The sequence below is a fragment of the Podarcis melisellensis genome (assembly GCF_964234715.1).
Source record: "Podarcis melisellensis genome assembly, chromosome: 2".
NCBI classification, from domain to species: Eukaryota; Metazoa; Chordata; class Lepidosauria; order Squamata; family Lacertidae; genus Podarcis; species Podarcis melisellensis.
Window position 1 is genome coordinate 48,157,936 of NC_138529.1, and position 26,758 is coordinate 48,184,693.

A 26,758-nucleotide genomic window follows, 5' to 3' on the forward strand; every position below is an offset into this window, starting at 1 on the left:
CTGCTAAAATCCTAAGCATTATAATGATCTAATTTAAAATTAATCATATGTTAATGTTAGGATTCTTTATTTTGACCAGGCTGTTGGTTAGTAACTCAGGCAAGTGTGAGGTGTTTAAAGTATAGTTTTTAAGAACAAGTCAAGATCAAATCTTGGTTCAAATTCTGACTGGTTCTCAAACCAAAGTTTAACCAAACCATAGTTCTCCAAGTTCAGGTGCCTTAAAGATAGCCTCTTCTGGTATGCAAGAGGAGAAGGGAGAAGGCACAAGCCCGAGGCTTACTGCATCTTATTCTCATAGTGGGAACCATGGTTTCCTTTTATTTTTATTTTTTGTTAACTGCATATGGACAAAACTAAACAGTCAGTACTAAAATGTATTGTAAAATTAAGAAATAAAAAGAACCAGAATACAATTAAAATACAATTTTATTCTCTTTTATATGTAAATCTGACTGCTCGCTGAGTCACTTTATCAGTGAACGTTTTATCCATGGTTTTAAATACCTGATCTTACGCAAAATCATTCAATACTTTTGGCAAAACCATACCAATAGACCAAGTGATCAAGACACTCAAGTTAATAATTGTGTTTAGACACCTTATTATCCAGAGGGTATTGGTTATTCAGCATTTCCTATAAAATCAAATTCCCAATGTATGCTTAGTTACCTGCCAGATGAGGTCTTGAGACTGTGTCCACATATTTTCCTAAATTAAAACTAAAGGTTATAAGAGCTGAGAGGGGATAAATTTAGGCAATTAGAGTTTTCAAAACTTGTCCTGTATAGCTGCCTTTTGCTGACCTCCAAATAATGTTCTGCATTGTCAGCCTCCTAAAAGTTTGACTGTCTCAATATGATCATCATCTGATCTAGATTAGCATAACCCTAGTGATTTCAACTGAGCTGAGTCAATTTTTAGCAGTATCGAGCCTTGCCCGTGACTGTGAGTTTTGGAATGGTAGTTTAAAAAAGTGCTTAAGTCAGCATGAGCTTACTCCATCTATTCTCTTGGATTAAAAAATGGGGAAAACACCAGAGACTTGTAAAGAGGAGGACTACAATAAAAGTAAATAGGCTCTTCCTGCACTGTCTCTGCTTTCTGTTTTAATTAACTAAGATATTGCCAAATGAGCAAGAAGAAGCCAAATTTATCTTCTTTTGTTCCTGGATTAGCTGCAATGTTGTCACAACTATTGCTTCCATGGCTGAAAGGTGTTGTATTGAGCATGTCCTGCTGGGAGCAATGGGTCTTGATAACTCTAATAAAGTTTTGCACATTTTTATTAGTTTAGGAATTTTAGCTATATTTTACACGTTATGTTCGATTCCCCCTGAACATACAATGTGCACAAAATACATAGAATGTTCCCTGAGAGTGGCAGCATGTCCATAAGATCCATCACTACAACCAGAACCTGCTACTTTGATTTCATCATGAGCGGTGGCAGGAGTCTCATGCTTAGTGAAAGTACTTTTGAAAGACGTTAGGCAGCCCTTAGACTGTTTCACATGCAAACTTGTAAGAAAGTGGCAATTCATGACTGGATGGCATACGACCTCCATTAATAGCAATATGAAAGGGAGGGGACTTTTTATACACCCACCTAAATGGAGGGGGGCAATCAAATTCCTGAAGGAGGGAGTTCAACAGTTGTGCGGTTAACACTGAAAAGTTCCCATATATTGTGCCCACCAGTCTAACCTCCCTTCATGGTGGCAACAATGCTCTGGCTGTTTCATATGAGCACAGATGATGCTTTAAGTAACTTGGCTGATTCTGAAGTAAATTCCAGTGAATTCAATGGGACTTACTCCCTAGTAAATGTGGATAGGATTGCCTACTAATTTGCCTTGTGTTCAAGAGTTAGGGGTGCCATGGTAACATAGTTTGCTCACTCCATTTTAGCCATGTGAAATATGGCCTATTTTCTTTATATCTAGCAGTTTATCTGCAAAACAACTTAACTAAACAATTTAATTATTTCAGTCTCTTCACATACTGGACCTCTTCCGAAGGCGGGCGGGGGGCAAAAGTCTTTGCCCCCCCTGCCTGCCTAACCGGGGGCTTTTAAATCGCCCCGGGACAGCTGAGAATTCCTCCGCTGTTCCGGGGCGATTTTAAAATGCTGGCGGGCGGCAGCGCTGCCGCCCGCCAGCATTTTAAGATCGCCCAGGGACAGCGAAGGACTTTTCTGCTGTCCCTGGGCGATCTTAAAATGCTGGCAGGCGGCAGCGAAGGCTTCGCTGCCGCCCGCCAGCATTTTAAGATCGCCCCGGACAGCGGAAAAGTCTTTTAAAAGCATTTTAAAAGCCCCTGGGACTGTCCCGGGAAGGCAGGCGGGGGGGAAGCAAAGACTTTCGCCCCCACCAGCCTTCAGAAGAGGTTGGGGGACAGACTGTCCCCAGACCTGGTCTGAAGGCGGTTCGGTTTCCATAGGAACGCATTAATTGATTTTTAATGCATTCCTATGGGAAACCGTGCTTCGCAAGACGAAAAACTCGCAAGACGAAAAGACTTGCGGAACGAATTAATTTCGTCTTGCGAGGCACCACTGTAATGGATTTTCAAGAGGTGCATGCAGGGCAACATTTTATAAGGGTACACTGTTGGTGTTACAATCTGCCTGCTCAACAAGAAAGAAAGCTGTCCAAAAGTGATGGTTAATTATTTACAAAATATTAACAACAGCTAAACAGAAGTGCTTTATTGCACCATTTGCCTCTGTAATTGCTGCTTTTCCCATCTGTCTAATACCATCTAGTGCACATGCAAACATGCACATTAATCCTACATTGATTGGCAGCTGGAGAGTAATAGTTGCATTCTTGCAAAGAGTACATCACTCTTCCTTTAGCCATTTCATTGACTGGATGGAATTGTAATCTGTTGTGAGGCTACCTGCTTTTACTCTGTTTGAAACCTTTCTTTGCCTGTGCACAAGCCAATAAATACCACATGTTGGCCCATGCTGTACACATTCAGCACAGGGAAAATACTTTTGGCTTTTATAATCCTCCCAATGTGCTTTAATGGTTAGAAAGGATCTGCCTTCTCATCTGCTAGTCTTGATTCAAATGAGGCTGATTAACACAGAGTCTGTGTGGTATGCAGCCATTTAGCTAAATGTTTTATGTTGCCCGCTTGATGCTTTGAAAATGGAACAGCTGCTTATGTAAACGTGGCACAGATAATAAAGAATTTATGGCATTTGAGGCCACCAAGACAAAACATTTCTTCCTGCATTTCCCTGCTGTATTTTAAAGAGAGACGACTGCTGTTCCACCAAAACCAATGTATTTAAAAAGCTCCAGATGTGTGGGATGCGGAAACTCATAGGCATTCCAGGGTTCAGCTGATTTGGTTGATTCTGGGTTGTTGTTTTTCTAAATGAAGAAATTTGAACAGACTGTTGCACATTGTGTTTAGTATAGTTGTTGTTTTTAATTTAAAGATGTGGGAGTTGCCTGGGGAGAGCAGGGGGGAGGAGCAATTACAGTGGTTCAGGGTAGAGGGAGATATGGTATGGGAGCTGGGGCAGGTAGAGTAGGGGCACACAGCACAGACAGCTGCCCTTTCTCCAATCTTCAGGATTGCAGTGGTCCTATCAGCCAGCCCTCAGGTCTGTGGCTGCTGTTGCTGAATGCCAGGTTGATTCTGAGTAAAATTTGATTATGGATGAGGAGGCCAATCTGGTCTGCAACACTGAGACATGGTGGGTTTGGTCTAACCCAGCTGTGCCCACCTGGGTACTCAGTGCAGCATCAGGACAGACTTGAGGGTTGGGGAGGGGGGCGTTGCTGTAGTCTATAGGGATTCTACCTCTTCTCTAGGCTCTCTGTCCAGTTGAGCAGGGGATCTCAAGTGTGTCTTCCTGGCACTGTACAATTGAGACAGCTTAAGGATGTTGTTGGTTTATCACCAGCCTCGCTACCCAGCAGTCTCCCTGCCTGAGCTGATGGAATGGGTCTCAGAGATGGTTGTTTTCTGTGGTGGTTGCCTGTTTGTGGAATGTTCGCTCCAGACACGCTCACCTGGGCCTTCATTATATATCTTTAGGCAGCAGGTGAAAACGTTTCTCTTCAAAAAGTCATTTGGTTGATTAACATTCTATGCCTTTTTAAATGTGTTTGTTGGGGGGCATTATTGGTTTGTTTTTGTTTTGTTTTATTATGTATTTTGTATTATCATTTTGTATTTTACTGTTGTATTTTTCTGGGATCTTCAGATAAAGGACAGTATATAAATTTTAACAACAACAACCAGAAACCCCACTCTAAAATACTCCAATCAATGAGGGTACACCACTTTCTGAGAGAATGTTTCCTGTGTAAATTATTGCATGCCTAAATGTACATGTACATGTGCACACACACTCACACTCCATGCCAAGAGAGGGTTCTGGCCCAGCTTTTCCTCTGATAACATCATTTTTTATGTAGGGATTATTTTTAGGCAATGGGTACCTTAATCCCCCACCCGAAAAGAGCTTGGTAGTGAACACATCACAAAGTACTTTACTGGTAGGCTGATGTGCACTGCAGTGTAGGATATGTGAAGGATATTGTCATTTAGAAGGCTCCATTTTCTTTTGAGACCATTCTAAGCACTCCTTAATTTTGAACATAGTGGGAAATGCTGTCTAAATACTATAAATAATTGCTATTGTTATTCTCATTTGGAAAAAAGACTACTGTTGTCGGTTTATTCCATCCCAGGAGACATGGTGTCAATAACTATCCACGAACTAGATACACCTCACCTTTCAAACTGCAATCAGTTCAGCATTGTCATAAAGTAGAGTAATAATTTGGTATGCTGATTGTAGCACCAGCCTGTTAATTGTTAGCAGGCTGTCTAATAGTATTTTTGAAACTTGCCTTTTATTCAAGAAATGTTGCACCATCCTATGATTCTGTCCCCCAAGTATTTATATAAAGCTGCTTACAGAAGATAACAGAACTATCATAATTGGACAGGAGCATTTTTCTTTGTGTTGGGATTGTTAGTCACTAAGCAGTTTCCAAGAGTGAGTTGCATTAAATTTTTTCCTTTCCCATTCTTATTTTACCTTGCTTGTCAGTCAATAAGCACTTGTTTCTACGGAAAATGAGAGGAAGTGCAGTTAAGACTGGGCAAATGGGCACTTGGTTAGTTTCCCAACAAAATGTTGATGTCTAATTCCATCCAGAGAGAGATGGCATTAGGAGAGAGCTGGTAAATGTAATGCCATATTGGGGAAGTTAAGGGTGCTATGGGACTGGGTAAATTTCTATTGCACAATTTTGCATTATCAGTAACTCTGCTGGATCAGACCAAGGGCACATGTAGTTCCACATCCTGCTCTGACAGTGGCCAACCAGATGCTTGTGGGAAACTGGCAAGCAGGAAAATGACAGCAGCCGCCCCTCCTGCGGTTTCAGAATTACTCCTCTGACCATGGAGGAAGAACATTGCCATTGTGTTTAGTTGTATTGCTGTTGCTTCTTGGCCCTGTAGCAAAGAAGACAGGATATGAGCATGAAGATTAATAATAACTAATGGTGGCATGTTTGTGCTTGAAGACACTTGCAATGTAAAAAATGAAGCAACCTCTCTCCCAATTATGATTGCAATAAAGGGCTAATTACACCTAAGAGGCAAATGAACTTATTAATGTCCTGGTGCTTATTTTCCAATATAGAGAAGATTCAAGAGAGGGTGATTGAAAAGGGAGAGAAAAGCTGCTGGGGGAGAATTAAAGTGGGGAAATGATGGGTGGGAAAGAGCTTAAGCACCTTCTTCCTACTGCTTCTCTGCTCAGTTGTTCCCCCCTAACGCAGTATTTTCCTTGTTAAAGAGTTTTAGGCTTCTAATAAGCCTGTAGATAGCCTCTAAATGGCAATAATACCCCCCCTAGTGTACTTCTACTTAGTGTACCCCTACTTAGAATTTCTAAGCTTTTGATCTTTCATCTCTGTGCACTTATGCACTTAATCATGCACTCAAGAGTAGGCTTTGCTTGCTTCGTTGCCATCTAATCCCTGTATTTAATCTCTGTGTATATTTTTCAGTATTCACTAAAGCCAAGCTTTGGTAGCTGATTCCCGTTGCTATCCTTACCAATATATCTTCCCTCCAATGCATTTTCCAGCAATCACTGTTTTATTTCTTCTGGGACACCCAGAAAATTGTGATCTTTTTTGTTTCTTTTATTTTACCTTAGGAAGCTGAGCAGTTAGTATAGCTGCATATTCATCTTCATTGGTCTTGCTTTATCATTTTCCCTAAAAAGCTCCCAAATAACAGATTAATGAATATTAAGAGGAAATAAGGAATAACAATATTTGAAGGATGTTATTAGCCTTCATAAAAACCAGAGCACCAAGCACTGTCATCCATGCTGCTGCTTCTGGGAAGCCCATCATAGAGCTCATTTGCAGACTCCTTCATATCAAATCTGGATTTTCTTTTCAGTAAAATGTGGTGGGAGAAAGTATTGTGCTGATTTTCTAAAAGCTGCAGAAAACTTTGCCAACCCCTTTTTTTGTGGGGGGAGATAGGTCATGCTGTACATGTGGAACTGAATTGTTGGTGCTATACTATTTTGTGCAAGTTCAGATGCCTATGCTTTTTTCTTTTTTTTTACCTTAAATGGGCAAGTACTGCATGGTTCTGAGAGCTTCCTTCTCTTTGTCAACTAACCTAATTTACAGTGTGCCTGGTTTAAGAATTGAGAGAAAATCACAGGTGATTTAAGACAGCCACAAGCCAAAAGGTCTAGACAGAACTAGACAGCTCCTGCCCACAGAATTGCAATTTAATAAAGGCATCGCCAACCTGGTGCCCTCTAGATGTTGCTGGACTATAAATTCCATCAGCCCTGATTATTGGACACACCGACACCACTTTGGCTTCTCTTAAACTAACAGATGCAAGAAAAAAAGGGGGGTTCATAATTGTCACTTGCCAATAAGCTAACCTATGGGATGCAGTGAACTTGATGCCTGGTTATTAATAGCTCAGTCCTAAACAAATTCATGCAGCATTCTTCTGAATTACGACCCCACTATAAACATTCTTCTGCAAACATAGCTGCTTCCTAGAGATAATCAACAGAAACCCATCAACTTCCTGATGTTGCCAATATAGCATGTACCTTTCCTTCTAACAAAGGCTGGTATATAATAATAATAATAATAATAATAATAATAATAATAATAATAATAATAATAATAAACAGTACGTATGCTGATGTGTGTCATATGTTTTGCATACAGAAGGAGCCTGATTCAATTCCTGGCATTTCCAATTAAAAGAGTCACATAGCAGGAAAGAGATCTTGAAGAGCTGCAGCTTGTCATAACAAATTAACTTTCTCCAACCTGGATTACAAACAAATTAACTTTCTCCAACCTTTCTCCAACCTTCCAGATGTTGCTATTAGTTTTAGCCAGCTGAAGGGCTGAAGTAATAATAATCATTGAATTATTATTATTACAGTATTATTATTATTATTATTACCCCACCCATCAGCTACTCTGGGTGGCTTCCAACACATATAAAAACATAATAAAACATCAAACATTAAAAACTCAATGATACAGGCCTGCCTTCACATGTGTATTCTAAAAAAAAATAATAATGGAGTAGAGTAGATAAGAATGGAGTGGACTAATCTTACCTGATATAAGGCTGTTTCCCCCCAATTATTCTACTAAAATGTGAAAAGGTAGCTTCTCAACTTTTTTAACCACCAGAAGACCTCATATGCAACCAATATTTTACTGTCTCCTCCTCTCTAAACTAAGCAACACCAAACTTTATTATCAGAATCAGATAATAAATAAATTTGCATGCACTCCACTCAGAGAAAATATTTATTTTCTATTAAATTCACAGATTAATTCCATTATCTCTCCTCTACTACACTAAGCACCAAAACATGCATTTTATTAACAGATGATAAAGATCTGAGTGGAGTGCAACAGCACTAACTTTGCAATTTGTGTATTTAATAGCCATTCTAAATTGGACAGGATTTGAAACACAGGTAGGAACTAGTTAGGACTTAAGAGCAGAGAATGGAAGTACTTTGTTTGAAATCCCATTCTGTGATAAATGGGAATCTGAGACACCGTTTCTTCCTTCTTTTGGACAGCTCAAACAGCAGTTTTGAAAGTCCATGTTGAAATAAGCCAGATAACACTGCTCTCTGCTGTCCACATATTGCACTGAAGTAAGCAACCAATATTCCAAGGGCAGAATTAAAAGGAAATCATTGAACATGAATAGCAATAAACTTTAATTTGCTCAGTTATGAAAATAGTGTTCATTTGGGGGGGGACTTAGATGCATGTGCTCTTAAAATGTATGTACAGGGTATCGTAGGGACTGAGGACTAAATTTCACTGCAGCAAAAGTTATTAAATTGGGAAACAATTTTTTCTGCATTCCTAGAAACGCTTTATGACTGTTTATTCCTATAAATGTCTGGTTTGAATTAGAAGCTGAGTGCAGTGCAAAAAATAAGTTCCACAGTAAACTACAAAAACACAAATATAAATCCTATCAGAAATATATGCTTAATACCCATAATATATCAGGGTGAGGACCCTTTTAGGGCTATAGGTCCAAACCCTTTATAAGCCCTTCCTTATAGTCTGCCATTATAGCCACAGGAATGTGGCTTTTCTCTGCCCAGCCTTCCAAAGGCACAGACTATATACAGACCTGCACTGGCTCCCATGTCTTGGATGACAAAGGCAGTGTTTTGCATGGATTTCCCCATGTTTAAATAAGAAACAAATAAACCCAATCATGTGACTATCTAGCTTTACCATTTTTGGGATTGCTTGCTTACTTGTTGTGGCACCTACATGCGTGTGATTTTTTTACAAACCAATTTCTGTCAAGTAATGAGAAAAAAGCTGCATTTCCTCCCAAAAGAGAATAGAAAACAACAACTGTTCAATCTTCACAGTTCATGGTTTTGAAAGTGCATATCTTGCTTTTAAGGTGACCAAGGGAGTGACTTTTCTAACAGTATGCAGATCATCTCACCTCTAATCTACACACTGCAGCCTTCCCAGGTGCCTATGTTTCAATTGAAGCCCAGGTGGACACATGTGGAGGTGACTCTTTCATTTGAGCTTTCTTGGATCAGGAAGTGTAGGCAGCCTAGAAAGCTGTGGCATATCAGAGGAAATGATTACTCAGATGAAAACCGTATACAGCACCCTTAGCCACCTCACAATAATAAGGTAAGCTCCAAACACTGTACCAACCAATTCTGAATAAATTCTCAAGTGCCCAAGAATGAGGCAGTAAAATAAAAGCCTCTTTTGCTGAGGAGAAAACTAATAAGAGGATAGATTTCGAGTTATAGTGTACTACACTTTCAGTCTCTCTTGCCGAGACACCAATATTACAATAATATTGATTATTTGAAGAAGGTGTAGTGTTCAAATGACAAGAAGCAGAAAGGTCTGGCCTCGTTACCTTTTTTGACCACTTGTTTTGAAAAGATGTGGGGAGTTGGCTGAAACAGGGAAAAGTCTGGATAGGGTTTGAGGCTTTCATTAGGCGCTCATCCATTTGTGCAGGGCCCCTGCACACAAACACTTTTTTCACTAACCCCTAGCAATTCACTGGCTGCTATCCCTTTCCTCACTTTGAGCTGTGCATTGCAGTATCCCCACCCCCACCCTTAGGGGATTTTCAGTGTTGAATGCCTGATTGCTTTTGGAAGGTCCAAGAGTCACACACAACAGATCAAGAAACATACCAGAAGGAGGAGCAGCTCTGCTTGGTTAGTGAAGTGTACTTACTTATTTTACTTATTTCAGTGTATCTGAAGAAGTGTGCGTGCACACGAAAGCTCATACCAAGAACTAACTTAGTTGGTCTTTAAGGTGCTACTGGAAGGAATTTTTTTTTTTGTTTTTACTTATTTTTGTGTGTTTATTTTGGGCCTTGGTGCAAAAAAAGCATATTGTTTCCCTTTAACATTTGTCTAGAGATAATTTTTGTTCATACAAAGGAAATTCTTATGCTGTCTGCAGAGAGGCTTGGTGAAGAAGGGGCAGGAAGCCCAATTGTTGTTGTTTTGCCGGGGGGGGGGCAGTTCTGAACACAGTCAAATTGTTCTAGCTTTGGAACTGCAGTTCAACCATGTTCCTTAGCTCTGTTTTGGGACTACATGGCTCCTTTAGCCAAGTTGAGAGCCTCTGCGTGACATTCCTTTTGGATTTATGCACAGCTGCTGGACCGGTGGAGCTTGTTTGCATTAGGACTCATTTGGCCACCTTAATTTCTGTATTTTGTTTTCGAAAGAAATAACTGTTGTTCAAAATCCAGCATAAAATAGAATTTATGACCATCATTTGCAAAGCCAAAGCTGATACAGTAGTACCTTGGTTCTCGAATGCCTTGGTACTCAAACAACTTGGAACCCAAACACTGCAAACCCGGAAGTAAGTGTTCCAGTTTGCAAACTTTTTTCGGAAGCCAAACATGCTCTGTTTTGAGTGCCACGCTTCCGTTTTGAGTGTTACGCTGAGGTCTGTCTGGTTTTGTTATTCATTTTGTGTTTTTGTTTTTGTGGCTCTTTTGTTTTTGTGACTTCGTGGAACCCAGTTAACCTACTGATTGATTGTGTGACTGCAGGACATTGTTTATTGCTTTCATTTTATGGATCAATGGTCTCGTTAGATAGTAAAATTCATGTTAAATTGCTGTTTTAGGGGTTGTTCTTAAACGTCTGGAATGGATTAATCCATTTTATATTACTTTCTATAGGAAAGTGCGCCTTGTTTTTGGAACGTCTTGGTTTTGGAACGGACTTCTGGAATGGATTAAGTTTGAAAACCAAGGTACCACTGTATAGTGGGAGATGGTTTCAGGTCCACTCCATTGACTGATGTTTCATTTTCTAGCTGCACTGCGGAAAGTTCTGCATAGATCAGTCAATTGCAGGGAAGCATCTTCTAATGTCAAGGCTCCCTAGAATATTTGGCCTTTGTGTATCTTTTTCTTCAAAGGCCTTTTACTCATAGTTTTTTTTAGAACCCTAAAAAAAAGACGAGTCTATAAAAGGAGCATGCTTACTCAAAATGCCACTGGGAGTATGTAGTACTGTTCACAATTTCTGGTAAATTGCTTTGTATATCTGAGCTGACCGATACCACCAGCATACAGCAGAGTGCAGTACAGTCCATATGTAGAACATGATGCTTTCATGGTCCTTTCCTAGAATTTGCAGCACAGTAGTTAAATCACCTGCAGAATTTCTGGAAAGAATGTACTAAAAGCGAAATGCTGCAATTGCTTTTAGATAAATGATACTTGGGTCAGAAATATTAATGTTCTCGGTCTGCATTTTTCTTGCATGCAGCATTACAGCCCAAACTATTAAAAATTCAAAACTAGCATTTGTTTGTTTGTCTGTTTCACAGTGTTGAAAGACCACTGCAGTAAAATGCCAAATTAACTGCTTCAGGGGAGGAAAGATGCTGCTTCACCAGTCATCTGTACTTAATTTCTTAAATGGAAAGGCTGAAAATTACTAGAATTTATAACCTGTGGCTTAGAAATCTGTCACCCTATTTGCAAATTTGCAGGGGGGTGACTAGTGGGAGGCGGGCTGTAGCTCAGTTGTTTTATGCATGCTTTGCTAAAGGAACCAGGGAATTTTTATTTATTTAAAACATTTATCTCCACTTTTGAAACCTAGGAGAAGGTCCACCAGTTGGTACAGACAATGCTGAACTGGCTGGAGCTACCATACAGAGTTATTCTCCATTACATTTGAGGCTGCTGTGGATCCAGGAGAAGTCTTTTCTAAGTACTGGAGGTTGTTATTTGTCCCAGATATAGGAAAGCATTCACATTAATTTGCTTTCTTTTTACTGTTTTGGAAATAAAATGTAATGGCATTCCTATAAAAACTGTGTATGCCCATGTGATAGCGAAGTGTTAGAAATTGTTTTACCCATGAAATTACTAGAGTTATTTGTTCCTTGACTTTTTCCTTCCCAGGAAGGTCTTTAAATTAGTATACAGCTCTCCTGGTCATGGATACACAATCTCACATATACACAATCCCATGGAACTAAATCAGTTGCAAAATTAGTATTCAAAGCTGTAAAGATCTGTAAGCAACTTCTACTGAACATTTAAGAAGTTCAGGTAGATTTCAATATGTGATTGTGCAAAAGAGGTGTGAGAAGCAGGAATAAACTCTAGAATGGCTGTCTGAGATCTTGCAGGTGCCCTTGTGTGTGACCTTAGGATGCGGAAAGCAAGGTGGGGGCTTAAAAAGCTCTTTCTGCAGTGGGAAAGTATCATCAGAAAGAGATTTTAAGTCCCTGCCTTGCTTTCCATGCTCTGGGAAGGTCACGAGAGTCTTGCAAAGGCCTTGCATGACCTTCCCAAAGCCCGGTAAATAAGGCAGGTGGCTTAAAAAGCTCTCTGCCTTGATGGGGAGAGCATGGCCTACTCAGTGTCAGCTTCAGACAGGTAGGGATGGTTGTGTGGTGCCATTCCAGGGCCTGTTCTGCCTTTGCACAATTTTGCTTATACACACAACAGCCAGGAACGTAACCTCACATAAGGTGAAATTTACCTGTAAGGTTTTTATTTGGAAACATGCATAAGACTAAAGGTTCAATCCCTGGTTTCTCCAGGTAGGAGTGAAAAATAATTCTGAATGTTACCAATCAGTTTAGCCATTACTGAGCTAGATAGACCAATGTTTCCAGTGGATATTCTTTTCCCTTCATTGGACCGTTTTCTTTGGGGGGTGTGTGAGAATTTGAAGGTTTATGGAATACAGTGGTACCTTGGGTTACATATGCTTCAGGTTACATACGCTTAAGGTTACAGACTCCGCTAACCCAGAAATATTACCTTGGGTTAAGAACTTTGCTTCAGGATGAGAACAGAAACCGTGCAGCGGCAGTGCAGTGGCAGCAGGAGGCCCCATTAGCTAACGTGGTGCTTCAGGTTAAGAACAGTTTCAAGTTAAGAACAGACTCTCCAGAACAAATTAAGTTCTTAATTCGAGGTACCACTGTATTAATTATTTTGAACTAAATGAAATGGCATGCTAGCAATTTGAATTTTCATATCCTTGGAGTTTTAAGTTTTGTCTCAAAATGGTACAGAATGAAAATTTGAAGGAAAGGCAACCCATCACAATGGGAGGTGGTGCAAAATATATTTCTTTTACTTGAGTTTGCTAGTGAGTTTAACTGTCTAGCCCTTTGGCTGGGATAGCTGTAAAATAAAATGATACAATTAACATAAAATGTGACTGTGCCTACTCCTTAACTGCTTAGTGCTTTCCATGAATATACTTAGTGGAATACTAGGCCTTTGAATTTTTCCTGATATTAATGACTTCATTTCTCAGAGATATCTCTAGTCAGATGGTTTTTAATTTTCTTTTGAAGTGAAGACATTGGGAAGTATGTGGAAACACGTGAAAGTGCCTGCATTATGTTAATCTAAGGTGTTCCTAAGATTTTTCATTTTAAAAAGGCCCTTTGGTTTCCTTTCAGTACCAGACCTTGCAACTAGCTGGTTTGTGAAAAATGATTTGTCCAAAGCAATTATTGAGTTGTTCTCAGTGCTTCTCAAGTTGAGTTATAGGTTCTTCTACTGACCTTAATGCAGTACGATGGGAACATTGTCACAGACTGTGTCCTACTTTGCAGAAGACAGCTATAAAAAGCTGCCTTCTGTTTGAAGTTATCCTCTATTTACTTGGCTATCTGATCCAAGTCCAGTTTAAATGTAGGGATCCTTAAGAAGAGAGTGTGGAGTCATTAGTTTTGTCCATCCACACTGAGCACCTGAAGCAGATGGAGAAAGCTAAAGGTTGTTTCGCACAGTCTTCCCTACTATGGTGAAATGTATTGGCTATGGTGAAATGTATGGATATACTAATATAATATAATATAATATAATATAATATAATATAATATAATAATGCTATGGTGAAATGTAATGGAAGTCATATAGTAATTATTTCAGAACTGAAATATATGTGCACATATTTGTGTGCTCTGTTGAAATAGAGATAGTCAGAAGGGGACATGATGTAAATTGTTTATGTTGGGTGCAACTATAAATATTTTAGGATTTCACCGGGTGCATGAAAGTGTGAACATGAAGGGAGGGAAACAGGATACTTCCAACAACAGCAGCAACATCGATAAAATCATTTGCCAATATGGAATTTCCAGTTAATGAAAAGCAGGTCTTAATGTGAGTGTTGAAAGAGAGTATTAATTTATACTTAGGGTGAGCTAGTGGGAAGAAATCAGTCTTGTGTATCTGTTAAACAGATAGTAAAAAACATCAGCCTAACACCACTTAAGATAAAGTTGTGTGCAGGGATCTGGAGTTACTCTTCAGTAAATATTAATAAATGGATAATGACATTTTGAATACAAAAGCCTGGCAGATACACCTGAACAGGCTAAGCAATACAACATTTATATTAGATATGCACCAAAGCAACCTCCTGTTCAGATTGTAAAACAAACAGGAAAGTGAAATGATTTATAGCTTTATCTGTCAAGTCTTAAGAAAGATGAATCAGCACTTTTTCTGTTTTAGTCACAGCAGAGATTGTTGGGTAGTTCCTTTCCTTTGATTGATTGAAATATTTTGTTGGCATTTAGTATTTTAATGTAGCCTCTTGGTCAGGCATAGGCAAACTCAGCCCTCCAGATGTTTTGGGACTACAACTCCCATCATCCCTGACCACTGGTCCGGTTAGCTAGGGATGATGCAAGTTGTAATCCCAAAGCATCTGGAGGGCTGAGTTTGCCTATGCCTGCTCTTGATTTTAATGGTTGCTCTTTAATTTTTATATATTGTTGTCTTGCCAAAGTCAAGGGTTGTTTTGGATTCATAGACAGATAACCACACTGGTAGAGAGAAGTTCAGTGATTTTATTAAGTAGCAAGCCACATATAACAGGAAAATCACTGAAGGGTCTTCATGCAAGATAACATAAGAGAGCCTACTTCCCCAATCAGTCATCAGATGCTCCAGAAAATGACAGTAGATATACCCCAGCAGGCCAACATGTAGCACCAGATTGCTCCTGGCCTGTGCAAGGGCTCAAAGCTTAACTCTGAATCTGGGAGATTTATATTATATTTATATACTCTAACCTCTTTGTGGCTATGTAGGGTGCCACCCATCCCTCAAAATACACGACAGTCCCATTTTGGGGGCACAGAGTCGCCTGTCCCATTTGGCGCCCCCAATTTGTCCAATTTTTTTAGTCATAAAAATAAAAATTTGCGCTCACCCAAACTTTCTTGTCTCGCAATTGTATTAATGTTATTAATGTTATATGTTATTGTATTTGATAGTGTTTTGTATGTATATATATATATATATATATATATATATATATATATATAGGACGCGGGTGGCGCTGTGGGTTAAAGCCTCAGTGCCTAGGACTTGCCGATCGAACGGTCGGCAGTTTGAATCCCCGCGGCGGGGTGCGCTCCCGTCGCTCGGTCCCAGCGCCTGCCAACCTAGCAGTTCGAAAGCACCTCCGGGTGCAAGTAGATAAATAGGGACCGCTTACTAGCGGGAAGGTAAACGGCGTTCCGTGTGCTGCGCTGGCTCGCCAGATGCAGCTTGTCATGCTGGCCACGTGACCCGGAAGTGTCTGCGGACAGCGCTGGCTCCCGGCCTCTAGAGTGAGATGAGCGCACAACCCTAGAGTCTGTCAAGACTGGCCCGTACGGGCAGGGGTACCTTTACCTTTACCTATATATATATATATATATACCCCTGATCATACCTTTATGCATCTCCCATATATGGCTTTCTCAGAGAAAAATCTTAATGATTAGTGTTGGTTTCATGAAATGTAGATTTCCTGAAGGATAAAGCCAAGATTCCTTCAAAGGCTCATCAGTATTTTGTGCAACCACTTGCTGGCTGTTTCTGATCCCATGCCTGAGGGAACAGAGTATTGCTCAGGGGGAGAGAAGATTTCTTGAAACGGAAAGTCTGTGCTAGAGATAACAACTCAGAGGAAGAAGACAGAATATCAGCTTGATTTCCCAGAAGACAAAAACACTGGAAATCTGAAAGGCCTTTGATATGATTGGTGAAATGGCACTGAATCTATCAAGTGAAGGCTGGAACAAATATTCCACCCTACCCCCATATTGTAAACAGATCAGATAGTGAACAGGGAGAGTGAAATCCTATAGATTTACTTCAAAGTAAAATAGCACTATTAGAGCCATTGAAAAGAATTGCCAAAAGTGTAGTTGAAATTGCACAAGTTATAGAGCTTGTTATGTCTTGGACTTCCAAGGGATGCAATCCAGCTCCTTGAAAGACATTGTGTGCACAGTGGAAATATATCCCAAAGCCTACTTTGTGTCATCACGCTAGGGTTTCCCTTGTGTGGGGCAGTTGGCTGAGTTGGAAACAGTTTGCAGGTGTCTGGTGTGCTTCTCCCCACAGAAAGTTAATGTGTACACTCCGATCTACTATAATGACACAGATGACTCTGAGGAAGCACTTTATTTTCACATAGTGCTTCTTACATTGCCACGCATAGCAGCTCTTCACCACTTCTCTTTTCCAACACTGTCTCCTCCCACTACAGACCAACATAAGGAGAGGGATCCTTGGACCAGAGAAAGTGGAGAAGTGACCAAGTGGTTAGGAGAAAGTAATGAACCTCCAAGAATGGTTGCTTACCATATAAAAAAGAAAAGCCATTAAAAATAATAATAAGGCAAAGTTCTATTCACACTTCTCTTTCTTGTAGAATTAAGTTGCATAAATTATAGCAATAGATTAACATTTTGACCTTCATGTTATATCTTTGTAATTAGCAAGGCACACAGGTTTTTAGCAGTGCTATTCTTTCCTTTAATGTGTGTGCTTTGATTTTCACGGTCAGGATAAAAATGGTGCTGGGGAATGTTAATGATTTTGGGACCAGGTAGGGCGTGCTGTTAATATTGGATGCCTATAATTTTTTAACATTTATTTTAATGTTCCCTTAAGATAGGGCAGGTTAATCATTCCAAATATATAATAAATTAATTTATAGCATATATGTGTGTAAAAAAAAGAGTAAAGCTTCATTACAGTTTACAAGGGTCTAACACAGAAAAAGACAGCTTCCAGCATCAGCCAAACTTACCTTGCCCTCTGCTTGATCTATTTTTCCCTATCCTAAGATGATGTGGCATCCATTTGTCCCTATGGCAACAGAGCTCACTCTTTAAGATGCAGATGATGGGAACTTAGTTTATGCAATTGTCTCGACAAAGGGGCTGATTTGACATGTTTAGCAAGTTTCTTCATAGATTCTAACCTCACGTATGCAGGACCACAGGTTTAGAAAGGATCCACAGGTATCAACCAGAATGATCTCCCCTGCCAACCCTATAACAATATTCAATGAATAATTGAAATAGCCTAGCTCTTAAACCATGTATGCAGTGTCAGCTGAAATAGTATGTATTGGAACAGTCTAGTTGAAGCCAGGAACATGGTGATTATTTGAAAACATATTTTCAAGGACATTCTTTCACTTACTTTTTCCACCTGAATTCCTCCTACGTATGATTTGGTTCCCCACTAATTTAATTTCTATTTAAACCAAAAGGAATATGAGTTTATATGGCCTGAAGCAAATATCAATAGCTTTTATGAGAGGAGATCTGGAAACCCAGTATCTTTTATAGGAAATAAGACTTGTTGGACAGGCAAGATCTGGGGAAATAGCTAATAGAAGTTTTGCGCTTGAATGATTCCTTGTGGTTTTACTGTTTAATGCCTATTTTAAAGTCTATTGTGTGACTAAGGTTCCATTTGGCTTTGAAACTGTGGATGTTCCTCAGTCTCTGGCAGTTGTAATGTTTGCCTTTTATTTATTTCTGTGAGGAAGCCTCACATGCCTCTGAATACACAATCTGGATTTAGATTTCCTTTCCCTGCAGTACAAATGAAACTCTTCAAAGAACATGCCCAAATATTGCTGTAAGCAAAAGATGTTTTTTAACTTGCCTTAACATTGACAGAGTTAAACCAGAGCCAGGAATCATTTTAAACCCCGGTTTTATATTGGTTTTTTTTATATATTGATTGCTGTTAAAGCATAATAATGACCAGTAAACATGCTGAATTGCTTTCTTGAACTGGACTGATTTTTGCATAATTAAATATATTTCCCTTTTTCTTTTTGAAGAAGTACAGTGAATGAGGCTAGTTGATCTGCAAACACATACCAAAGAAATGCATCCTTTCCACTAGATAAAAATTGTTGGCAGCTCTTATGAATCCAAGAATAAGCACACCAAGATGACCAAAGGAATGAGGAAAAGGAGAATTGGCTACTCAAAAAAGTATAAGCAATGCAGGATCAGAATCTGTCTATTATTAGGTGATCACATTTGAATGGGTGAGATTGCTATTTCAGAGGTTGGTCAGGGCAACCTAGGGCTACAAGACCCTAATAAAGGGTAGGAGCCCTGGATACATGTCCAAAATATTGGGAGGGGGGAGAGCTGATCCTCAAAATACCCAACTTCTGGCATTTGTGTGTGTGTGTGTGTGCTAGATATGGGACACATCTGGGAGGCAGGAGTTGGAAACATTGGACAGGGTGAAAGTGAGTGGGGGGCCATTAGAAAGAGAGAAAGAAGCTCAAAATAATCTTTAAAGGGGAATAGTGTTTCCCCGTGCCAAACTGCTAATCAGTGAAGCTGTCATCTGCATGTGCAACAGCTGTATCAAATGTCCACATCTCAGCTCAACTACAACTTATGTTTTCAAATAATATGGAAGCTTGTTTGAGGGAAAACATAGTATTTTTCAGGCAACTGTATACATGTGATATGTGGCTAGTGGTGGAGCTACATTTTGGGGGGCCTCAAGCTTTAACTGTCATGGGGATCCCTTTGCAATCAGCAACAAGCTTTGGGTAACCACTGTTATCTTCTTCAGTTAGGTTGTTCTGCAACAGATCATAACACCTTTACAACATCTGTGCTACTGACTCTCAAACTTTGGGATTGTTAAAATATATACAACAAAAACGTAATTCATTTGAGTGTGTACTAAAGTAGCTTCAGGGATCCCTCCGGGATTAGGGGTCCTGACGCTTTAGCTCCATTAGTTTCATATAAGATCTGACCCTGATTGTGACATACGTCATGTACACTCTGCTTCAAACAGCAGTGATGGGATGCACTGGAGCAGGAGCAAATGGTCATGTGTATACAATCTGAATGTATTATTTTGAAAGTTTTGTGCCACCCCCAATCTCTGCTGAGTGATACCAAGATTCCAGGTGGATTCCAGGTGTTCACCCAGGGTTGTGTTTTTGTTGGGAAAACCAAGGCACAGTGGAGGCTATTGTCTTTTAAGAAATATGGTTTATTGTACGCATGTCTACACCTGGAGTCTTCAGTGGAGGGACTACAGAACAATATACAGTGGTACCTCGGGTTAAGAACTTAATTCGTTCTGGAGGTCCGTTCTTAACCTGAAACTGTTCTTAACCTGAGGTACCATTTTAGCTAATGGGGCCTCCCGCTGCCACCACGCCACCACTGCATGATTTCTGTTCTCACTGTGAAGAACTGTGAAGGAGAGTTGGTTGATGTGCACACCCACCTCCACACATTTAGCACACCCAGTTGCTCGTGTAAACAGGGACAATAGTTTCCATAGGTTTACTATGGATGGTGTCTTTGGGTAGGAAGAGATGGTCTGATTTTGAATGCTGTGTGTGGCCACCTCATATGTTGGCATTTTTCATCACACATATTTCTTCTTCTGTTGATGTTAATGAAGGGGTTGCAAGGAAGATACTATGCATGTACATGAATCATATCTTCAATTCCACTTCTAAATTAATATTTTTCTTTTTCAGCTTCTCAGTTTGCTTACTTATTTAATAGCCACAGTAAGAAGAAAAAAGTCTTTTCAGACACACTTCAATTAATGCCTTTAACTTGAGGCTTCACAGAGGAAAGCTTTACTGAAAACCAGCAGATATGGTTGACTTGTGAGCATTCTCAGAAGCCTAATTAACAGCTGCACAGCAAAATGCATAGGTATCCAATCAAGTAGAATAAACATCTCATAATATGAGGCTTGTTTTGTAATCAGCACATGTGCTATTTTGCCCCTGTCGTCCTTCCTCACAAGTCTTCATTATTTTTCTTTACCCTTTCCACCTACATAATACATTTTATCCAGTAATTGTTGCCCATTTTAAGGATAAAATGTATTAAATTGTCAGTTATATGATTCTTATTCCCCCAAAGGAGTGATTTGTTGACCTTAAGTAGGATGTGGCTCCAGTCTTAATTCTTAGATGGTGTACGTATGAATACTTCATATTCCCCCCCCTTTTTGATATGCTAACTTACACAAAGCTCATTTAACAGCTTCACTTCAGGTTTCTTAGAACATGTAACAATCTCTATAACTATGTCCTTGGGGACTTCAAATCACTGGATGGATATGAGCTTTAAAGATAAAAAGAAAAGCAAGAAGAGCCTGCAGGTAGAGGTAGTGTGGAAACCCACAGAAATGAATGACCTTGCTGCACCAGCTTTGAGCACATTTTAATAGGCAGTCTGCTCTCAATAGATGTTTGCATAAAACTGCCTTGCTTTTCTTTGAGAGAGATTTTTAATTTGCTGTGTTGGGAAATACAGCCAGTTAACAACGCCTGGTACTTTAGAATACAGCAGTACCATATTTATATTCTGTTTACATGATGCCTGGAGGCAGTTGGAGGATGGATGGTGGCTAACAGATTGAGGTTGAATCCCAACAAGACAGAAGTACTGTTTCGGGGGGACAGGGGGCAGGTGCGTGTGCGGGACTCCCTGGTCCAGAATGGGGCAACTGTGCCCCTGAAGGAGCAGGTGCGCAGCCTGGGAGTCATTTTGGACTCACAGATGTCCATGGAGGCGCAGGTCGATTCTGTGTCCAGGGCAGATGTCTAACAGCTCTATCTGGTATGCAGGCTGAGACCCTACCTGCCCATGGACTGTCTCGCCAGAGTGGTGCATGCTCTGGTTATCTCCCACTTGGACTACTGCAACGCGCTCTATCTGGGGCTACCTTTGAAGGTGACCTGGAAACTACAACTAATTCAGAATGCGGCAACTGGACTGCTGACTGAAAGTGGCCACCGAAACCATATAACACTGGTCCTGAAAGACCTACATTTGCTCCCAGTACGTTTCCAAGCATATTTCAAAGTGTTGGTGCTGACCTTTAAAGCCCTAAATGGCCTCGGCCCAGTATACCTGAAGGAACGTCTCCACCCCCATCGTTCAGCCCGGACACTGAGGTCCAGCACTGAGGGCCTTCTGGCAGTTCCCTCACTGCAAGAAGTGAGGTTACAGGGAACCAGGCAGAGGCCTTTTCGGTAGTGGCGCCCGCCCTGTGGAACGCCATCCCATCTGATGTCAAGGAAATAAACAACTATCCAACTTTTAGAAGACATCTGAATGCAGCCCTGTTTAGGGAAGTTTTTAATGTTTGAAGTTTTATTCTGTTTTTAATGTTCTGTTGAAAGCCGCCCAGATGGGTGGGGTAGAAATTCTTCTTCTTCTTCTTATTATTATTAATTGATTTTTTGCTAAGTTGGTTTGTTCTTTATAATTTATACTTCAGGGCTTTTCCTTCACATATTTGCCTGTGTTAGAAGAATTTGTTGTCTATTTGGCATGTGAAGTCTGCATGGTCATGCTATCAAATGTTAAATACATGCACAGTTAGAGGAAATTGTGCTTGCTGGCTGAATGATCGTGAAATGGATATACTTCATTATTTGTGGAAATACAGTTTTACTTATAGCTGGATTAACATATGAAATATGTATTCTTTTAAAACAAGTGTTTGAACTTGTATTAGTCAGGGCTCCAGAGAAAATGGTTTGTGATTGCAGACTAGAAATAATTTAAGCAGCTATAACACAATGCTTTCACAGAAGAGGAATGATCAGGTTGTTGGAGTGACTCCACTATAAGAAAGCATTGAAACTTTTAGGAATGTTTAGTTTGGGGGGGGAGTCAAGGGGGAATGATAGAGATGTATAACATTATGCATTGTGTACCCATTCTACAGATAGGAAACAGCCACGCCTTTGAGATGACGAGAAATCTCTCTCTCATGCACACAAGTGAGACTTGTTCAACCACACAGAGCACACACAACCCTTTTCTTTTTGCATAAACAGAGATATGGATTGTACTAACCTGATGCTCCCAGAGGTGAATTTGTTCCTGTCCAGTTCCCTTTCAACTTTCAGTTCCTGTCCAGTTCCCTTTCAACTGCTCCCTGTGCTGCCTAACAGATTTCACTCTGCCCACACTTCTAGCTGTCAGCCCAGGCTCTACCTGGCTGTTGCTTCTGAAGCCCAGGCATGAGAGAGTGGGATAGGGCTGCAGTCCAAGGAGGAGAATATGCTGATTGCACCTGGGGTGGGTGGAAATGCTGTTTTGTGCATGCTGCTTCCTCCTCTTCTTTGTGAGGCACTGCCAGGCATGTCTGCTTCTTCAAGCCATTTCATCCAATGTTGCAACTCCTAAGCAAAAAGTTGGGATGATGGTTGTGATTACTGTACTGCTATTATTTAAAAATATTTAGTTATGACTCACATATTTGTGGCTACTGTAGATAGCATTCTGAAAACATGGAGAAAGGAGTCAATTTATTCAGGTAAATGAGCCTGGAAGAATTTTAAAGAAAGTTGCAGATTCCAAGTGAAAATGTAGCTACCATTACTGATTTCAAAATAAACATTGTTAAAAATAAAAAATTCCTTCCAGTAGCACCTTAAAGACCAACTAAGTTAGTTCTTGGTATGAGCTTTCGTGTGCATGCACACTTCTTCAGATATCTGAAGAAGTGTGCATGCACACGAAAACTCATACCAAGAACTAACTTAGTTGGTCTTTAAGGTGCTACTGGAAGGAATTTTGTTTTGTTTTGACTATGGCAGACCAACACGGCTACCTTTCTGTAATTGTTAAAAATGGTATCGTTATTATTGAAGATGATTTCCATAGTAAGCGCTACTTTTTAAAACTGTGTTATTCCTATTCTTTCCTTCTTACAGTTATCTATATTGTCTGAGAGCAATTGTTAAAAGGGAGTTCCAGATAAATTCACAGAATTTTGAAAAATGGAAAGCATTTCTATTTTGGGCAAAATAAAACCAGACAGGCATGCTGTAACTTTGAAATGCTAAGTAGTTTGAAAAAGTGTTTGAATAGCACATTTCTGTCCAGTGCCTGTTCAGCACATCAATTGGCTTATAATAAAGCTAGTGCCTATAATCATATCTCCTGAGCCCCCATCCTGTTTCAGGGCTATAATAATAGCTACATTACAATTTAAAGCCATGGACTCTTGTTTCCAAATGATCCCAATTCACCACTCTGCCTTACAGTTCATAATACTATTAAGTATTCTGGTTACTGTTCCTGCATCTTCAAATTGTATCAGATATAAAATGTATTGGGTACTTTCAAGACGGGGCAGGTGGGACAGTGTTGATTTCCTGCCTTGCATACCTTAATCTTCGAAAACCAAGTTGCAATCTTCCCTCTGATGCGTAAGCATTGTGGACATAAAATGGTTAAATGGTAAGAGCTCTAGTCCTTGCAGCCTAAACACTGTCGCTGATGTGAAGGTTTGGAAATAAATCAGGAAAAATAGGTCCCCACTCTGTGCCCCCATTTTTTCCCAGGCCTTCACATTTCTACCAACACTTTACTCCTGAAACGTCAACTTTCTGACTGAGAACAGCATCTCATGAAGAATTAATATAAAAACAACTGTGATAGATCAGATAAGGGCCTGTCTAATCCATGGGTAGGCAAACTAAGGCTCGGGGGCCGGATCTGGCCTAATCGCCTTCTAAATCCAGCACGCAGATGGTTCAGGAATCAGCATATTTTTGCATGAGTAGAATGTGTCCTTTTATTTAAAATGCATCTCTGGGTTAATTGTGGGGCATAGGAATTCATTCATTTTTTTCTTCAAAATATAGACCGGCCCTCCACAAGGTCTGAGGAACAGTGGACCAGCCCGTTGCTAAAAAAGTTTGCTGACCCCTGGTCTAATCAGTATCATGTTTCTTTCTTTTTTGTTTTAAATAATAATATTTTATTATTTTTCCATATTGAAAGTTACATTTGTTACTCAACAATTATATTCCAGTTCAACAAAACTAGTAAGTTCCCACTTAGCCCTCAACATTGATATTTATAACCCAAATTATATATAATTGCATTTTAAGGTTTCTTCTTATCTAATTTCATCCTCTTTAACATGTTTCTTAAGGTATTCTGCTATTTTCTCACTTCAAACCATAATCAGTATCATGTGTCCCGTAGCAGTAGGCCAGATGCTTTTGACCAACCCACAGCAGGGCCACAGGCCTCTACTTTTTGCTTTCCTAAATGGAGGTTCCATTTAGCTCTCATGCTGATATTATAACTATTATTATTATTATTATTATTATTATTATTATTATTATTATTATTATTATTATTTTAAACAAATTCATGGAGAATTAAGTCTATCTATCCATCATCTATCTGTCTGTCTGTCTGTCTGTCTGTCTGTCATCTATCTATCTATCTATCTATCTATCATCTACCTACCTACCTACCTACCTACCTACCTATCATCTATCTATCATCTTTTATTATTATCCACATTTTGCAATGTATGGCAGATTTCATTTACCGTACACAGTCGTAAAGACCAGCCTTTGTCATCCTGGTGCCCTTCAGATGTTTTGGACTTCAGCTCCATCATCCCTGACCATTGACCATGCTGCCTGGGACTGATGGAAGTTGTAGTCCAAAATGTCAGGAAGGTAGCGGCAGAAGACTGAGATAGAAAGAAAACACCAAATATCAGCAGACACCTGAATATCAGCTACACACCTGAGAATGTTGGGGGCCCTTCCCCCTGCCCATAGTTTTAAGATCTTACTTGTTCAGACATCTCAGATATATGACATATTGCGCCCAAATGCCAAGTTCAGTTAAATCATTCCATCATAGTTGATACATTTGGCAGGGGGGGAGAACGCAATTTAGTTGCAATTATTATTATTTGCCAGTTTCGTTTTTGTTTTTTTTAAAAAAAATCCATATCTTTTCCAAATTTTCCACCCCAATTCTATTTATAAAATATTCTGGTTATATATGATTTAATTGTTGAAGATTTTGAAAAAGCCAACTAGTGGATGTCACCAGACCCTGCAGTAATAATTTACTGCACTTTTATATTTTATTTTATATTTTCTCCAGAAACCTTGACACAATAATTACTTTGAGTTATGGTATAGCCCAAAAAATTCTGCTGTCCTCAGCCAGGGTGCTGGTTGGCCTAGGCCCTAGGGCATCCAGATGAATGTACAGTTTTTTCAAGATATGTGTATGTCATCTTCATTTTATGTGCTTGGTGTAAATATTGCTGTGTACACATAGCAGTCATCTATGCCACATAAAGTGTGAAGCTACTCTGAATTGCAATGTAAATGATGTCTGCCAAATAAGTGTGTTTAAATTGTTTTTCAGACCCAGAGACATAAATGACAACACTAGAAGGAGAAACGTATTGTTGCCACATGGCAGGTGCTCTCTCTGTCTCTCTCTGTGTGAAATATACATATATTTTCGCTCTGTGCTAGGGTGCTTTATTCCTGGGAAGAGCTTCATCTGATGTGATCTATCACTGGCATATTCCTGTTGTTCTCTTTGATTCCCCATCACTCTCTGATAAACTGTAATGTGAGCTTTCCTGCTGGCAAACAAATTAGTTTGTCTCTTTCAGATGAGTGACTGCAAATATATTAAGTACCTCAAAATGCAAACTTCCAGAAGCATTCAGATCTAGCCACCCTTTGCTAAGAGAATGGTGTGTTGGTCTAAGCTGGCAGCATAGCTGGTTTTTATTATTTGAAAATCTCCCTTACAATATTAACCAATGCAGTTTGAACTACAGAACCCTCTTGCAATCATTTCAGCTGTTGAAGGGCTTTTTTGCACAACTTTTTAATGAGCCCAACCAAATATCACACATTTCTGGGTCACAGGGATTCTTCTGTGATTAGTTTTTTTTCATAATTTTACCTTGACCCTTTAGTTAAATGTCATGTGCCACACAATAAATGATTTATTGAAGTAATAACAGGAGAACACTGATGTATACACTGATATATTCAGAAAACTATGCTTGCCAAATAAGTACTGAATGAAGAATGTAGTGTCAGATAACTATGCTTTCCTTATTGTGAGAACTGGCAGTAAACATTAATATTAGGGCAAGAGCTGAGAACTGTGGTCCTCCAGATGTTGCTGCCGCCATTGCTGGCCATTGGCCCTGGTGACTTGGGCTGATGAGGACTGGAGTCCCATCTGGAGGGCCATAGGCTCCCTATCTCTATATTAGGTGATAGCCAAAGTTAGTCTAACTCAGATTAGTTCTATTCAAATAATTTAAGTAGCTTGATTTCATTGAATCAATTCTAAGCATGTCTTAGTTGAATATCACCCAATCATCCTAAGTGGAGACATTGACCATTGGCTACCTGCCATGAAATCATGTTGTCTTTCTGTGAGTATACTGACACTGAGGGCACGATATCCACAGAGATAGGGAATAGTACTGTTGACTCTGACAGATATTAAGATGAACAGTAACTGGAATGGATCCATTCAGC

The 26,758-nt window shown here is 39.7% G+C and overlaps 1 protein-coding gene across 6 annotated transcripts in view; it reads left to right on the forward strand.

Moving 5' to 3' along the window:
* Positions 1–26,758, forward strand: part of LOC309363121 (A-type potassium channel modulatory protein KCNIP1) — a 552,464-nt gene that overhangs the window by 172,500 nt on the left and 353,206 nt on the right. Inside the window, exons 6-7 of one of the 6 annotated variants that reach the window (XM_081899208.1) lie at positions 9,001–9,245; positions 11,717–11,775. The exons of 4 other annotated variants lie outside the window; for them this stretch is intronic. In XM_081899208.1, the coding sequence (XP_081755334.1) occupies positions 9,001–9,227 (227 nt within the window). In that variant the 3' untranslated portion in view covers positions 9,228–9,245; positions 11,717–11,775. Of the gene's footprint in view, positions 1–9,000; positions 9,246–11,716; positions 11,776–26,758 lie in introns of those variants that run through there. One more of the 6 variants, XM_081899207.1, reaches the window with a different exon arrangement.